This window comes from Penicillium samsonianum (assembly GCF_028829775.1).
Source record: "Penicillium samsonianum strain IBT 33392 chromosome Unknown utg000003l_segment0_segment0, whole genome shotgun sequence".
Classification (NCBI taxonomy): Eukaryota; Fungi; Ascomycota; class Eurotiomycetes; order Eurotiales; family Aspergillaceae; genus Penicillium; species Penicillium samsonianum.
In genome coordinates, this window is record NW_026643261.1 from 3,935,537 (window position 1) to 3,951,028 (window position 15,492).

Here is a 15,492-nt window from a genome sequence, read left to right on the forward strand (position 1 = left end):
TCGAGATCTTCCTACTTCGTACCAGTCCATAATCTCCAGAAAGGAGGGTGTTCCTGATAGTGGCGAAGTGCATCGGGCCAGGGGTAAAAAAAAAAAAGGCTCCCCTTGCATACCAAGATACGTATCATTCCCATTTTTTTCTTTTTATATAAGAGAATATTATACTCAGTAAAAATGAATATAAAAATAATAAAATAATAAAATAATAGAAAAGATAAAAGATGAAAGTAGAAAATAATAATACAAAAATACAAAAAATCCACATCATTGTTCCCCAGAACCGCCCTAACAGCAAACTAACGAAATAAATAATCTCCCCTCTCTTTACTTTACTTGACCCTTCTCCCCCCCTCTCTTTCTTCATTTTGATGATTCCTCTCTTTCTACACTAATTCGCCCTACCGTATCTCGGTCTCAAAAACCCCTGCACATCCTCGGTACGGGTGTTTCTTCTTTTCCCTTGGGGACCCGTTTTCTCCTCTTCGCCATTGGCAGTCATCGCAGTACATAACTCTGACGACCGCTCGTCACTCCCAAATTCCACAATGTCCGTTGCGACGATGCTACAACCTGCATCCAGACAGTCACGGGCATCCTCCTCCTCTTCCTCCTCGTTTCAGCCCGTGGCACGACAGAACACAATGTCGTCGCACGATACTCGGTCGCTTCGCCAATCCAAGCGGATGTCGGTCACGGCCCTGTACCTGTCCATGTCCGCCAAGGATCGAGACTTGGAGATTTCCGATGACTTGGCACGAGGTACGTCTAATCCTGGCTTATCCCCAGTGGTCGCGCTAATCCTCCGACAGCACAAAAACACCTGCGGGATTTGAAGTCGAGGATTTCATCGCAATCGAAAAAGAACTTCGTGTTGGAAAAGGATGTGCGATACCTGGACTCGCGAATCGCATTGCTCATCCAGAATCGAATGGCGTTGGAAGAAGTAAGGATTTTGATTCCGCAGAAATCGACACACATTCGCTAACCTGTTATCTTTCTGTCTAGCAAAATGAAGTCGCCAGCCATCTCGACGATACCGCAGACCCGCAGGAAGGATTCTTCCCGAACGATGAACGAACCCAGAAGTACGGCAATCTTCTTTTCCTCCTGCAATCAGAACCCCGCCACATCGCCCACCTATGCCGACTCGTTTCCATGGCCGAGATCGATTCCCTCCTCCAGACCGTCATGTTCACCATCTACGGAAACCAGTACGAGAGTCGCGAAGAGCATCTTCTGCTTACTATGTTCCAGTCCGTCCTCACCTACCAGTTCGATAACACACCGGAGTACTCGTCCTTGCTGCGCCAAAACACCCCAGTTTCTCGCATGATGACCACATACACGCGCCGTGGTCCCGGCCAGAGTTATTTGAAGCAGGTGCTCGCAGACCAGATCAACGCTCTGATTGAGTTGCGGGATGTAGATCTGGAGATTAACCCCTTGAAGGTTTATGAAAGCATGATTAAGCAGATCGAAGAAGAAACCGGCTCTCTCCCAAATTACTTGGCCCGATCTGTGACCGCCGAAGATGCTGCTGAAAATGCGCAGGTGCAGGCCATCATTGCCCCACGTTTGAAGATGTTGACGGATATTGCGAACGGATTCATCACAACCATCATTGACTCGGTAGACGAGGCTCCGTATGGTATTAGATGGATCTGCAAGCAGATTCGCAGTCTGTCGCGCAGAAAGTATCCGGATGCCCAGGACCAAACCATCTGCACTCTTATTGGTGGCTTCTTCTTCCTGCGCTTCATCAACCCGGCAATCGTTACTCCTCGCTCTTACATGCTGATCGATGCCACGCCCACGGACAGACCTCGCCGTACCCTAACACTGATCGCCAAGATGATTCAGAACCTGGCGAATAAACCTTCCTACGCCAAGGAACCTTACATGGCCAGCCTGCAGCCCTTCATCCAGCAGAACAAAGAACGTGTCAATAAGTTCCTGCTTGATCTGTGTGAAGTCCAGGATTTCTATGAGAGTCTTGAAATGGACAACTATGTGGCCTTGTCGAAACGGGACCTTGAGCTCCAGATCACTCTCAATGAAATGTACGTTATGCACGGTCTTCTAGAGAAGCACAGTGCATCGCTTGCCCAAGACCAATACTCGCACCTGTCTGTGCTGCTCCAAGAATTGGGTGGTGCTCCCCCTCAGGTTCCCCGCAAGGAGAACCGCACGATCACCGTGCCTTTGTTCAGTAAATGGGAGACCGCTCTCGATGATTTGACAGCCGCTCTCGACATCACTCAGGAGGAAGTGTTCTTCATGGAGGCCAAGTCAACCTTTGTCCAAATCCTGCGATCCCTGCCTCAGAACACCTCAGTTGCGCGTCGACCTCTACGCCTCGACCGCATTGCCGAGGCTGCAGCAACCTTGAAAAATGATGCCGTGATGGTGCGCAAGGGCATCCGAACCATGGAACTTCTCAGCCAACTACAAGACATGGGCGTGATTGACCGCTCCGACGAGTTCAGTTTGCTTCGTGACGAAGTAGAGCAGGAGCTGGTGCACCTGGGCTCCCTCAAGGAGAAGGTTCTGGAAGAGACGCGGAAGCTCGAGGAAGTTTTCGCGACTATTCGCGACCACAATGCTTACTTGGTCGGCCAGCTGGAGACATACAAGTCTTACCTCCACAACGTGCGTAGTCAGTCAGAGGGCAAAACCCGCGGCGGGAAGACGCCAAAGAACCAGGAACTTGGCCCGTACAAGTTCACCCATCAGCAACTGGAGAAGGAGGGTGTCATCCGACGCAGCAATGTGCCAGAAAACCGACGGGCGAACATCTACTTTATGTTCAAGAGTCCCTTGCCAGGGACCTTCGTCATCAGCCTGCACTATAAGGGTGAGTTTCTTGGATTTAATCTTTGGGGGAAAATAAACATCATTACTAACGCATTACCTAGGACGAGCCCGTGGATTGCTGGAGCTTGATCTCAAGCTGGACGATCTCCTGGAGATGCAAAAGGACAACCTTGAGGACCTCGATCTGGAGTATGTCCAGTTCAACGTCACCAAGGTGCTTACACTCCTAAACAAACGATTTGCACGAAAGAAGGGGTGGTAAGGGCGTTATATGCCCCAGGCTCCCCAAAGTCTCCCTTTTGATGAATGATGAGCTCGAGCAGAGGTCAACCAGCTCCCCCCCCAATTTGCTCTGCCAGTCAGGTCCTCTTTTCTACCTGACGATCGACCGTGCCTTAGGCGCTTAATATTGCGATGATGATGGACGCCAATATATGTCATAACTTTCCATCCCAAATAATGGATCGGATGACTGCTCTATGCAACGACTGAAATCTGCCTGTCCATGCAGTTCGGGCGAATGCCCTTTGTGAATGTTGCTGACACGCACATACTCTTAATGGAGAATGATCAAGGCCCTCTCCCCGCTGGTACGGGGGATGTCGATGATCCTGTGATTTTTGGTATATCCTTTTGTGTCCTTTCCCCATCTTTCCTACTATGCTTGCCTTTTACTATGTCTCTCCTCCTTTCAATGTCTATACCCAGCGCATAGTTGTTACTATTTGTTTTTTTCCCCCGGTTTCATTGGGGCCCCGAGTCCTATAATCCCCCGGCATGTCTTTCTGCTTTGTGTTTCCATCACCGCCCAAGCCTCTCCGGTCTTCATGCGCTGTGTATAATAATGCCTATTTGCGATGTGTGCTGATGTTGAACTGTTTTGAATTGAATACCCGTATGTTATGTTGTGAACGATTTATTTCTCTACGGAGCGTCTAGGCAGATTAATTTATTTCGGGACTTGTGGGCTTCTCTAATATATCTATTTTCTTCTCTCGCAGATCAAATATGTCAAATGCTAATGTCCACTAACATGCAGAGTGGATTCGTCACTGACACCTCAGACACCGCCACGTCTGCCCCTCGCCTGCTTGCCCCTTTTTCTTGAGTGAAATCTTCTTTCTGGGTACGGATATGCCTAATGTTGTTAGGACATCTAGCAGAACATTTAATAAGAGAATAGTACAGATTCGGAGTCGGGAATCCAGACAGGAAGTGCTATATAACTATTCTATATATGCTACATACAATATCGTCGATCCTTTGGACCCAAATGACCCAATAAATCACCAAACCAGTCAACTTGCAAAATGACGATAGTCTTGCCCCTATCAATCTCTAAAAATTCATTTGACATAGTAGTTTTATTGTTATTTTTCAATAATAAGAAATAACATTGGACGATCCCCAAGGAACCCCAAGTTTTTTTTTTTATCTTAGAAGTGGCCACTTACGCCAATCCCCCCCCTCCGCCTCCCGCCCTTTTTCCAGAACAACAACTCTCTTCTTCCCCCTCGACCATATACCTCCCATCCATCACAATGGCGGCCACAGAATCCCAGTTGCCTACCGACCCCAAGTACGACCAGTACGACTTCCCCACCACCGCTCCGGAAGCGCAGCCTGGCCACCCCGGCCACACCTCTCCCGAACAAGATGCAAAGGTGCACCAGCTCCGCGCTGAGCTCGAGAAGCTCGGCTACACTGAGCGTTTGGATACACTGACCCTCCTGCGGTTCCTGCGTGCCCGCAAGTTTGATGTCGAGGCCGCCAAGACTATGTACGTTCCTCGATTCTCGCCGGAGGGCATGGATGTTTTTTTTGGGCCGAGTTGGCAGAAAGCTTTCTATTACGGGCTTTTGACTTTCAGCTTTTATCGAGGCCCAATGGTCTAATTTGATATCCCAGGTTCACTACAAGCGAGGCGTGGCGCAAGCAGTTCGGCACTGATGATCTGGCTCGCAACTTCAACTACCCCGAGAAGGAGGAGGTCTTCAAGTTCTACCCCCAGTACTACCACAAGACGGACAAGGTTGGTTTTCCGTGGCTTCTACGCCTCTCTCTAGATGCAGGACTGACATAGTCCTACACCAAACAGGATGGCCGCCCCGTCTACATTGAGAAGCTGGGCAAGATCGACCTGACCCAGATGTACAAGATCACCACTGCCGACCGTATGCTGCAGAATCTGGTGTGCGAGTACGAGAAGCTGGCTGACCCACGTCTGCCCGCTTGCTCGCGCAAGGCCGGCAAGCTGCTCGAGACCTGCTGCACCGTCATGGACCTGAAGGGCGTGGGCATCACCAGTGTGCCGTCCGTCTACGGATACGTCAAGCAGGCCTCAGACATCTCGCAGAACCACTACCCCGAGCGTCTGGGCAAGCTTTACCTGATCAACGCGCCGTGGGGCTTCAGCAGCGTCTTCAGCGCCGTCAAGGGCTTCCTTGACCCCGTTACCGTCAGCAAGATCCACGTCCTCGGCAGCGGCTACCAGAAGGAGCTTCTGTCCCAGGTCCCCGCTGAGAACCTGCCCGAAGAGTTCGGCGGCTCTTGCAAGTGTGAGGGTGGCTGTGAGCTCTCCGACATGGGCCCCTGGAAGGAGGCTGAGTGGGCCCGTCCCGCTAAGTGGGCTACCCCTAAGGAGGAGACCCCTAAGGAGGAGGCCCCTGAGGAGGCCCCTAAGGAGGTTGCTGAGCCTGTTGTTCAGAATAAGGACCCCGGAAATGAGAAGAAGGATGTTGAGGGCCAGGAGGGTGCTCAGACTAGCGCTTAAGCTTGCTGAGGACTTTTTCTTGTCTTCTTTGTTGGTGCCAACAAGCCGATCGACGATCTCCTTCTATATGGCGACTGAAAACAGAACCCCAGATAAGGATGTTGGAGGTTTATTTTCAACTCCGATCAACCTGAAAACCTCAAAAAATATTACCTGGTGGTCCGACAACTCCCAATACAACCCCAATCCTCCCAGGCATACCGGAATATCTTTCTGGTAGTTTCAACACCTCTTTGCCGATCCATCCACAGCCTGTGGACTCCTTACTCTACATTCGCTTTTTGCGTTCTGCTTTTTTTTGTTCCGATCTAGATATCATGGAGAGCTTGCTTCTTTTTTTTACTTTTGCCTATCAAGATAAGCAGCGTGTGCTGCCACTGCTCTCAGTATAGAAGGGACAGGACGTGATGAAATTTAAAAGCGAGTTGGTGTGAAGATGGTGTTTAGCTTGGTTGTTTCTTTGTGTATACACGAATTAGCACATATTGAAATAGTAGCTGTCATATCTTGGACGTTGGGTCTTTGTCATGCTTATATTGTATGACGTGTGAGTAGCAGTAGAAGGAGTAAGAGTATAAAGTAACAATATTTGCCTTTGCTATCGAAATAGCAGACAGAGTTCAGCCTGAAGAAATGAAAGATGATAGGATTTCGACTCAACAGAGCCATCAAGAATAAACAAGACATGGTATCATGATCCCTAGGACAAGCCCAGGGCCCCGAAACGCCCCCAACATTGCAATAGTACCCAAATATAACAGAAGAAAAACAATAACAGAGAAGATAACGCTAGTCAACTAACCCCAAAGTCCTCAAAGCCCTCACTTATTCATACTCTCCACCACTTCAGCAGCACGCCCAGCCCTCTCAGCCTTGCCCACCGTTGTTGCCAACGCATGACCGTCCGCACCAGCCTCCGTATTAGCATTGCCCTCGCCCTGCAACCGCAGCAGCATCCGCAGAGCATCCTCATAGACACTCGCAATATCCCCACTCTTCCACCGCTCCTGCTCCTCCTCCGTCCCGAGCGCAGCCTGCAACGTCCACGTCGGGTCGTGATTTCCATGGGGGCGCCGCGAGCGCGCCTGGGCCACTGTCTGCCCCGATTCAGCTCCGTTTAGAGTAGAATCAACATCCATACTATCCGCCCCTTGGCCGGGCGTTGTGTTCTCGTTTCCATTATTCGATTGGGGCTGCACATACGCAGATGCGCGCATTTCCGTATCGTTATCGGCGTCTTTTCCACCATTTTCAATCTCATTTTCATATTCCTCTTCCTCCTCTTCAATCATCTTCTTCAACTGCGCAGCATATTCCTTCGCCGCACGCCTCGGCGCATCCCGTCTCTGCTGCGCGACAGTCGTATTGAGCGATTCCAGCTGCGCGTACAGCGACGTCACACGCGACGCAAGATCCGTATCGTATGCCTCGTACTCGACTTGTTCTGTTGGCGCGGTGAATGCTGCTGGGAAGGGGAATTGTGGTGAGGTGGAGTCTATGCCATTGATGCTGATTGAGGTTGAGGCTGATTCGAAGGTTTCGTTTATATACTATTTGAGGTTAGAGTCTGGAGGTACGTAGATGTACATGTTGTTCTGGTCTTACCTCGTCGATTAGCTCCCGGACGCGTTCGCGCATCGGATCGGGGGTGTCATTATCCGTTGCGGAAGGGGGGAAGTAGAGGTCGAGTTTTCGGCGCGATAGCGCGACTGTATTGGCGTAGAGGTAGGTGAAGTCTGCTGGAGATTGAAGCTCGACTTTTCGATAATGTGGTGCTGCCATGGTGGGCTATTGTGATTGTTGATGTTTTTTCTTTTCCCGCGATTTGCAGGAGAAATGGCCTTGGCGTTCATCCCCGCAAACGATGTCATCGATGTTGCATCGACTTGCTTTCCAAGGTTTCTTTTTTGGGTTTTCGCTCTCTATTGCTTCTTGCTTTCTTATGTTTATTTCTTTTGTTAGGATAATATACAGCTTTATGTTTCCATCTTATATATCCCTCCTTTCACTGTGATACGACCCCCTGAGATAGATAATGCGAGTGGAGCATACTGAGTGATATTCTACAGGGCTCGAGGAGCCCATTGGGATGCGTCAACACTATCCAGGACATTCCTTTACACACCCACACACAGGCCATGGAGAACTCGCCTTCCATTTCCCTTGTGGATAATACTGTCCCACAGCAACCCACCGGCGAAGGAGCTACACGGCGCACATCTACCCTCAATCAGCAAGGAAGCCTGACGAAGCACCTGAGCCGTGCATCCGTCCAAAGCCAGCTCACAAAGCGGAAATACGCAAAATGGCAACCCGATAGACTCGGTATTGCGCCCGACAGGAATGACTCGCCCAGCCGAGAATCGTCTCAGGTGCGCGGAGACTCGATCTCAGCAATCTCCGCCGGAGAAGGCAGCGCGGGCAGAGATGTCGAAACAGCTGACTTTGCGCCGTCGCGAGTCTCGACAAATAATGGGAACGGCAGCGGTCAGGTGAACGGAATAGAGGACCAAACCAACGGGCGCGAGGACACCAAATCGCGCTCGGAAATGGATGTTCTCTACGAGAACCAGCGGGGCTGGTTCGTTTTTGGTGTCCCACGTTACTCGCACAGCTCGCTGTTGAACTTCGATCCCAGTCCCTGGATGACCCAGGACCGCAGAGCCAGCCCTGTTAATATCACGAATGCCCAGCTGCCTGATCCGAGCTGGGAGTGGACGTGGAAGACATGGTATGTTGACATGTCTGGTGATACCGATGAGCAAGGGTGGCAGTACTCTTTTTCGTTTTCCTCGTCTTCATGGCATGGTACGCAGCCGTGGTTTCATTCGTTTGTTCGGAGGAGACGGTGGGTGAGACTACGGACTAAGGTCCATGCACGGCGGAATATTGGTCGCTCGGAGTTTGAGAAATCGCATATGCTTACTGAGGACTATTTTACAATTCATTCGTCCAAGGTCAGAGGCCGGGAGCAGAGCACTGCGGGACTGTCCCGGGTGGAATCTGGATTCTTGAACCATGCGAGCATGACGGTTGATGAGGAGCCACATATCGATGAGATTGGGGATATACCCAGTTTGATGCATGCTTTGAAATTAGCTTCCATTGATCGAGAGAGGATTGATGCTCTGAAGAAATTTATTGAGCAAGGAGGCGACGAGCTCTATTATCTGAACGACAAGGTGAGTTGGACAATTTTCCCTAAAATGTATGTTGAGACCGGGCTAACTATTTGGCGGATACCAGATACCAGATATAATGCCCATGTTCCTATTCCAGACCTCCCGCTGGCAATTTGTTACATATCTTTCTGGTGTCATTAGTGAGCTGTCCAAAACTCCCACCGATTCCGATAAAGACGCTGCAGTCCAACGCAAGAAAGACAATCTCTCGCGTGCCGCGGAATCTTGCAAGCATCATATTACCGGACCGGATGTCTTTAAAGATGATCATGGAGAGTCAGGAACGGAATTGTTAGACTTGACTCCGGCGGCCAAGCATGATACATTAATGGCTAAGCGACCTGTCTTGGAGGAGCGTGCGAGGTCGACGAGGCGGATTTTCAGGGGTATTCCCAAGGCTGCTGAGATTGGCCATGAAGGTCACATTTATTAATGTATTAAAACCACTCTGTATAAGCGAAATTGATATTATTCGGAGAATAACATAGCGAAGTATAGCAGCTTACCCGGCAGAGCCAAGCTCCGGCACACCGCCTACCCGTTCGGCGGCCAGCAATTTTCGGGGCAAAAAGGTCCATCGAAAAACACCTCAAACAGCAACGCGCCCAATTCTTGTCTCCTTCCCATTCATGTCTCCGGTGCCATTAGAGCATCGTCCCTTATGCTCTTGCGTGGCTGCCCGTGTCTAAGGAGGCGTGTGTCTGCCGTCTTGGACACTGTCGCGACTGGCCCCGATGAGCCTCTTCTGTTTCTCTATCCCCGCTGGGCTGCGCCTACTTTGCAACGTCGACGGATATCTTCCCTGAAACCGATTGATGCTCCAGCGAGGATAGGTCATACTTCCAGTGCCCCATTTCGCGCAGCAGTCCGCCCCGGTCCTTCGCTTTCTCGACACTCGCGCCAATGGATTTCCTCTGAGTCTTCCTCTCGGTCTCCCGACGATTCAAATCCACAATCTTCCCCTGCGGTGGCTGGAGAGGAACATTCTAAAATAGGCGAGGGCAAGGAAACTGGCCCTGATGGTTCGAATGAAGGTGGTAGAGTTTGGCTCTCCGCAGGTCAGGAACAACATGTCAATTCTCTCGCAGATGCCGAACACGCCACTTCTCGGGAACCACTGCGTGGCTTCGCGTTGACGAGAGCGAAGAGAATACAGAAAGGGAGACTGCACAACAAACCTCTGAACGCCAAACCTTCGTCTCCTACGCAGAAACAACTTTTTTTAAGAAATACATCGATTCGAGAGCGGAAGAAGTTGCGGTTTCGCGAATATATGAAGAAAAAATATCAATCTCGTTCGGCAAAGCTCTTCGACAATGCTTGGTTTGATACTAAGGAGATTCTGGACCAAGTGCACCGCGATATCCGGAAAAATCCCAAGAAGTCTTCGAACAAGAAAGAGATACTTGTACCAGAGGAGACCCTCGCCCTGTTTTCTGGTGTGACTCGTTATACCCTGAAAGAGAATATTTGGTACATCCCGCTCCACAATGGATGTCGTGTGCACATCCTACCTGTAAGTCAGAGCAAGGGATTACTCCGTCGGGTCGTTTTGAGTGCCACAGACCATATTATGGCGCTGGTGGAAGGGCATTTTACCCGTGCACAGAGCCTACAAGCTATGGGAGATCCCCTTGTTGATATCCACAAACCACCGGTTCCGATGTGCATTTCTCGGGGCGCGATGCAGCGTTCGAAGATGCCTGTACCGTTGATTCGTGGAAATTGGCATTTCGGTGAAACGTCGGATAGCAGCTCGAATTTGGATGAGATTCTACTACCTCGTCCGCTTATCGCCACTGTGAAGGAGTTCAACGAGCACGTCGAGGATGTCACATCTGCGAGACAACCGACGCTCGATGAGAAGGCCATGTCTCTATCAAAGCTTCCACACGTGGTCCGGATTAAACTACATCTGAAGGCGCTATTCATGGAAGAATCATACTCCAATTACATCTCGACTGCGGCCTTAAATAATGCACTAGAATTCCTTTGTCGACATGAGTTCCTTGAAACTGCCCGAGTCTTGTGTTCATGCACAGAGCATGTGGCTACCACTGATACATATAACATCCTGTTGCGGGCTGCTGCGAGGCGTCAGGATGTGGCTGTCTTCCGTCACTTCCTGCGGACGATGCCTCGGTTACACATGCGCCCAAACCCAGAAACATGGCTCGCATTGCTCAGCGCCCTGGTTGACCCCAGCGAAAAAGCCCAACTCATTGAACATATGGTCCAGCGTGGTCAGATGTCCAACCTTTCCACCATCCACAGCGCGCTCCAGGAGACAATCCAAGATTCGCTTTTAGTGCATTTGGACAGTGGAAAAGATATAGGTTCCTTCATTGGCCTCATGACCAATACATGGGGGGCCAATTGGTTCAGCCCTTCCGTGGTTGGCCAGATGTTCAGTGTGGTCGCTCGTTTGAAGGATTTCGATTCCATAGACCGGCTCATGGAAATCTGCATCGACAACAACCTCACCGTTGACAGTTATCCGCTCAGCCATATTGTGCAAGCGCTGGGCGCGAACATCCACGTCGCTTTGCAGTATACCCTCCGGTTTTTCGAGCACCCTTTGTTCGAGGTAACCTCTCAAAATTGGGAGGATTTGTTTTTGGCCGCATTCAGGCACCGCCAGTACAACATTTGCCTGGTTATATGGCGATATTCTTGCATGAAAAGAACCGTGACCTACAAGATGAAACAGGCTGTCTTGACTTCCTTATGTCGCAACGCGTCCTTTGGTAAGCCCACGAGACTCAACAAAGATTTGTGGAGTTCCGATGCCGGCAAGGTCATTATCGGTATCGACGTACACCATGAAAGCTACAGGCTTCCGGACTCCATTCTGAACGATATCCCCTCCGAGTTCCGTCACAATCCGATTCTCTACCTCATCGGATGGAAGCCCAGGGGTGACAAGCGTGATCTCCAAATCCGCCTTGCCAATGCCCTCATTAAGCGTGACATCATCCTTGGTGCAACTCGCTATGTCCCCCAGCATCCTTCCCCGATTATGCTGGATGCAGCGTCCATCTTGGACAAGGAATGGCGTGGTGTACCGCGGCCTCTGACTTGGAAGATGCAAAACGCCATTCAAGTTCCCGTTGTTCGCAAAGACAAAGACCGAGACCAAGACAAAGTGAAAGACCAATAATCTCCCAATCCTCCTCCCTTTTGCATCATTCGCGCATTCTTCGAACCTTCTACCTTTTTGACGCTAGCGTGTTGCATGAATATCCCATCTGGCGGGCTTGTTTTGGCTGGTATCTGTTTGATGTACTCTAGCTTGCCGACTTCCCCGTCACCTTGTATCTTATACTTTGTACATTATCTGAAAATATAGAAGCATGGAGTTGCAATGTCCAGAACAACATTTTGTGAATACAAATACATTCATCCAATCGTGAGCGAATACATCTCCTCTTTCAATATAAGCACTATCAAAATCTAAGCAACGCATCGAGATCATTCATAAAAACATCATGGCCTCCACCTGGAACTCTCGGAACTCTCGGCACTCTCGGCACTCTCGGCACTCTCCCTTCCCCCACTGAAGCAAGGCCCCTATGCCGGATCTCAGCTTCGCGAGCTACCGCATTCTCCAAACCAACCCTTTCACCTACAGGTGTCGGAGATAGAGATCGAGACCGAGACCGAGAAACAGGTATGCTGATCCCCTTTATAGAACTCGCCTCCGCACAATCCCTATGTAAAACACCAGACTGAAGGCGCCTCGAAGATTCGAACCCCGACGAAGACACATTCTGCCTTCTCTCGCTTGGTGCAGTTTGCGTGTGTGCAATCTCTCCTTCAATCTCGGGTGAAGGGAACGGGGAAGTGGAAGTGGAAGTGGAAGTGGAAGTGGAAGGGGAAGCGGAAGTGAGAGAAGGCAGTAGCCGTCGTATCTCAGAATAGGACGAATACACCGCACTCCAGCGTGGTATTTCGTGATCGATTCCTTTTGGCAGAAAGCCGTTGATGTGGAATTGGGGTTCGTGTGTTATAGTAGCTTTCTGGCTGTTGTGGTGGCGGTTGGGCTTTTGTTGGCGAGTAGGTCTTGTAGGTCTTCAATCGGTTTTGTAAGTCTTGCTAGTATCTTGTAATTTTGTTCGTTTTACATACCTGTCACTTGAATCTCGCGGGATGCAGCATTGATCTTCTTTGCGACAGTGCGTGCACTGCTTATATGGGGGGGCGATGTCGCATCGCTTTTTGCGGGCGTGGCAAGCCGTACAGGCTATTTTGCCGGGTCGACGACCTTGTTTATTTGGTTTTTTTATCCCAGATGGGCCTCGGAGGTGTCTGATTGCGTCTGAATCCATGGTGTGAGAGATTCCGGGGATGATAAAATCTAGACGGGGAAATGGCGAGTATATGGAGAACGGATGATCCGCAATCGCATTGATCTTCCGGACGTTAACCATAACGGGGATAGCGTGGAAAGCAAAGTTAAATGAGACTTTGGCTTTATTATCTCCCGAGGTCTTTTATTCCGTACAGTCATTGTTCTTATTTTTCCTGCAGATATAATCTGCCCTCGCCTCAACCCTCTTGAACATGGATTTTTTTAATGGGAGAAACTCTTTGCACAAGGCAGTGTTTCTTCACATCAATGTTCATTATCTTCTTGAAGGAGAGGATCCTAACGTCAAAAATGTCAGGAACCGGACTGCTATACAATGTGCTGATGAAGATATTCGGGAGATCACGGAATGGTCACCAGTTAAGGCAGCGGCACGACTTGAGCTAGCAAAGCAGACGTTTATATCTAAATTCCTCTCTTCTTTACACGATGTAGCCCTTCGATGCACAGATCCTTGATTCAGGCTAGGGAGTATAGACAACAGGCAGATTTCCGGTCAACCTGGTACGGAGGTATGTATAGACCTGCTCTCCGTTCACAATAAAAGTCTAATCCGGATACCATCTATAGTATGGTCAGCATTGACAGACGTGTTGCTCCTAATATATCCAGTCAAAGGTTAGACATCGGATTAAGCCCTTTTCCGCCTTCTTCTGCTATCTACCTAACAAAAGAAATATCTATAAAATCAGATATCTAGAAAGACTATCTGAGAAGACCACTGAAAAGACCACTGAAAATACATCTGAAAATACATCTGAAAAGACTACCGTAAAAAACCATCAAAAATATACTTGTCAAGGCCGCATAAGCGGCCGACTATTCTTGTGATTATATTGTGGAATCGTCGGATCTGCATACAGCAGAAAATTCTCATCTGCATCTTGCTCAGCCTAAGTACTATAGGCAGTCATTAATGTCGCTAACTAGATAGGTTTTACTGTGGCAAAAGGTCTGTGATCTGTGTATTGTCCCGTATACAAAAGAAGCACTTACATGGAGTTTTTACTAACATAATCCATAGCAAAACGCGAAATAGTCATCATACTCAACATCATAGAATTGTGGACAGTACTTATCGCCTCGACTGGCGCTCCACTATGGCCACTTTTAGACAAAAAGGTGTCAATATATAAAGACTAAAAATGGATTGGGCTCAATGAGATGAGCCCGAGAAACAAAACAAGCCAATATGGCAGATATCATGGTAACCCCGAATGCGATACGATGACCCATGATTTGAGCATCCAACGAAAGTACATATGTAAGTATTGCATCCCTCTTATGGAATATCCTCAACCAGAGTAGATTAGCTATTTGGTACACTTCGTAGGTAATTTATCTTTCTATACAGTATAAGTTCCACAAGAACGCCAGTTCGTGTGAAGTATAACTATTCTGGTCATTTCCCATAAATTATCATGACACGTCATGCCAGCACAGCTTGACAGAGCAACGAGAAAACTTCATAACGCTGCTAACAACCAAAAATCAAATCAATGACCCCATATTCGCATGAGAATGCCCTCCACACGTGTCAGGTAGACCATACACTGGCTGTGGAAGACCATAGGGATCAACAAGTGCCGTCCGAATCGCGCCCACACCTTCTTTGAGATAGAGCACAAGCCGGTAGGCCGAGTTGCCATTCAAGTAATATCGGTGCAGCTGTTTGCTACGAAGGAAACCCAGCCGCTCGTACAGTTTCATCGCGCCAGTATTGGTGATTTCGGTTTCGAGGACGATCTGCCCAAACATGTACAAGTCAGCCACCATACCTTCGAGACCACCCCGTTTGGGAACTAGCAGCCATATCCGCTGTATAGACATACCTCATCTGCATCCCGCTCGATCATAGCATCGATAGCCATGCGCACTAGCTTGGTTGCAATTCCCCGGCCCCGGTACTCTTCGCGCACGGCCAGCATGGCGATATACCCTCTCAGCGGGCCGTCACGGTGTGGCTCTAGCTTCGATACCACGACCCCGACCATCTCGTCCTTATCGTCCATCGCGAGGAAACACAGGTCACCCCATTGGTATAGGAAGTAGCGGTAGACGTAGATGCTGTAAGGTTCGGACAGATCTTTGGAGATCAGCTGGCGCATTGCGGCGACATACTCATTTTCGCGCGAATTTTCATATCGCACGTAGCGAAGATCGGGAGCATTGCTCATCACAGCGATGTCATCGAAGTGGGCTAGTGGTTGGAGTTGACGGAGGGAGGGGGTGGGATGCGTCCGGGAGGAAAGTTACTCTGTGCCATGTGATGCCGATCCGCCCGTTCGCGGACTTCATGCGCTTCCGTGTTTTTTTTATCCCCTGCCCTCTCTTGTTTCTTTCTTTTCTTCAAA

At 49.4% G+C, this 15,492-nt stretch overlaps 7 protein-coding genes across 7 annotated transcripts; 4 read left to right on the forward strand and 3 right to left on the reverse strand.

The window, feature by feature from the left end:
• Positions 1-545: 545 nt before the first annotated feature.
• Positions 546-3,803, forward strand: N7471_005094 (Ras GTPase activating protein IRA2; the record flags this gene model as incomplete). Its single annotated transcript, XM_057277813.1, has 4 exons — positions 546-759; positions 810-943; positions 1,006-2,854; positions 2,916-3,803. The coding sequence occupies 4 exons, from the start codon at positions 546-548 to the stop codon at positions 3,074-3,076; spliced, it is 2,358 nt and encodes a 785-aa protein (XP_057137423.1). The 3' UTR covers positions 3,077-3,803.
• A 467-nt stretch (positions 3,804-4,270) lies between these two features.
• On the forward strand, positions 4,271-6,051 carry N7471_005095 (SEC14 family lipid-binding protein). The gene is made up of 3 exons (XM_057277814.1): positions 4,271-4,594; positions 4,723-4,846; positions 4,913-6,051. Exons 1-3 carry the CDS (start codon positions 4,356-4,358, stop codon positions 5,585-5,587), a joined length of 1,038 nt encoding a protein of 345 aa, XP_057137424.1. The 5' UTR covers positions 4,271-4,355; the 3' UTR covers positions 5,588-6,051.
• A 357-nt stretch (positions 6,052-6,408) lies between these two features.
• On the reverse strand, positions 6,409-7,369 carry N7471_005096 (uncharacterized protein; the record flags this gene model as incomplete). Its single annotated transcript, XM_057277815.1, has 2 exons — positions 6,409-7,137; positions 7,193-7,369. 2 exons carry the CDS (start codon positions 7,367-7,369, stop codon positions 6,409-6,411), a joined length of 906 nt encoding a protein of 301 aa, XP_057137425.1.
• A 356-nt stretch (positions 7,370-7,725) lies between these two features.
• On the forward strand, positions 7,726-9,202 carry N7471_005097 (uncharacterized protein; the record flags this gene model as incomplete). Its single annotated transcript, XM_057277816.1, has 2 exons — positions 7,726-8,769; positions 8,834-9,202. The coding sequence occupies 2 exons, from the start codon at positions 7,726-7,728 to the stop codon at positions 9,200-9,202; spliced, it is 1,413 nt and encodes a 470-aa protein (XP_057137426.1).
• A 228-nt stretch (positions 9,203-9,430) lies between these two features.
• On the forward strand, positions 9,431-11,929 carry N7471_005098 (uncharacterized protein; the record flags this gene model as incomplete). Its single annotated transcript, XM_057277817.1, has 1 exon — positions 9,431-11,929. One exon carries the CDS (start codon positions 9,431-9,433, stop codon positions 11,927-11,929), a length of 2,499 nt encoding a protein of 832 aa, XP_057137427.1.
• Positions 11,930-12,209: 280 nt separating this feature from the next.
• On the reverse strand, positions 12,210-13,199 carry N7471_005099 (Zn(II)2Cys6 transcription factor domain-containing protein; the record flags this gene model as incomplete). Its single annotated transcript, XM_057277818.1, has 2 exons — positions 12,210-12,840; positions 12,898-13,199. 2 exons carry the CDS (start codon positions 13,197-13,199, stop codon positions 12,216-12,218), a joined length of 927 nt encoding a protein of 308 aa, XP_057137428.1. The 3' UTR covers positions 12,210-12,215.
• Positions 13,200-14,629: 1,430 nt separating this feature from the next.
• Positions 14,630-15,315, reverse strand: N7471_005100 (peptide alpha-N-acetyltransferase MAK3; the record flags this gene model as incomplete). The annotated part of the gene is made up of 2 exons (XM_057277819.1): positions 14,630-14,884; positions 14,971-15,315. 2 exons carry the CDS (start codon positions 15,313-15,315, stop codon positions 14,630-14,632), a joined length of 600 nt encoding a protein of 199 aa, XP_057137429.1.
• Positions 15,316-15,492: the final 177 nt, after the last annotated feature.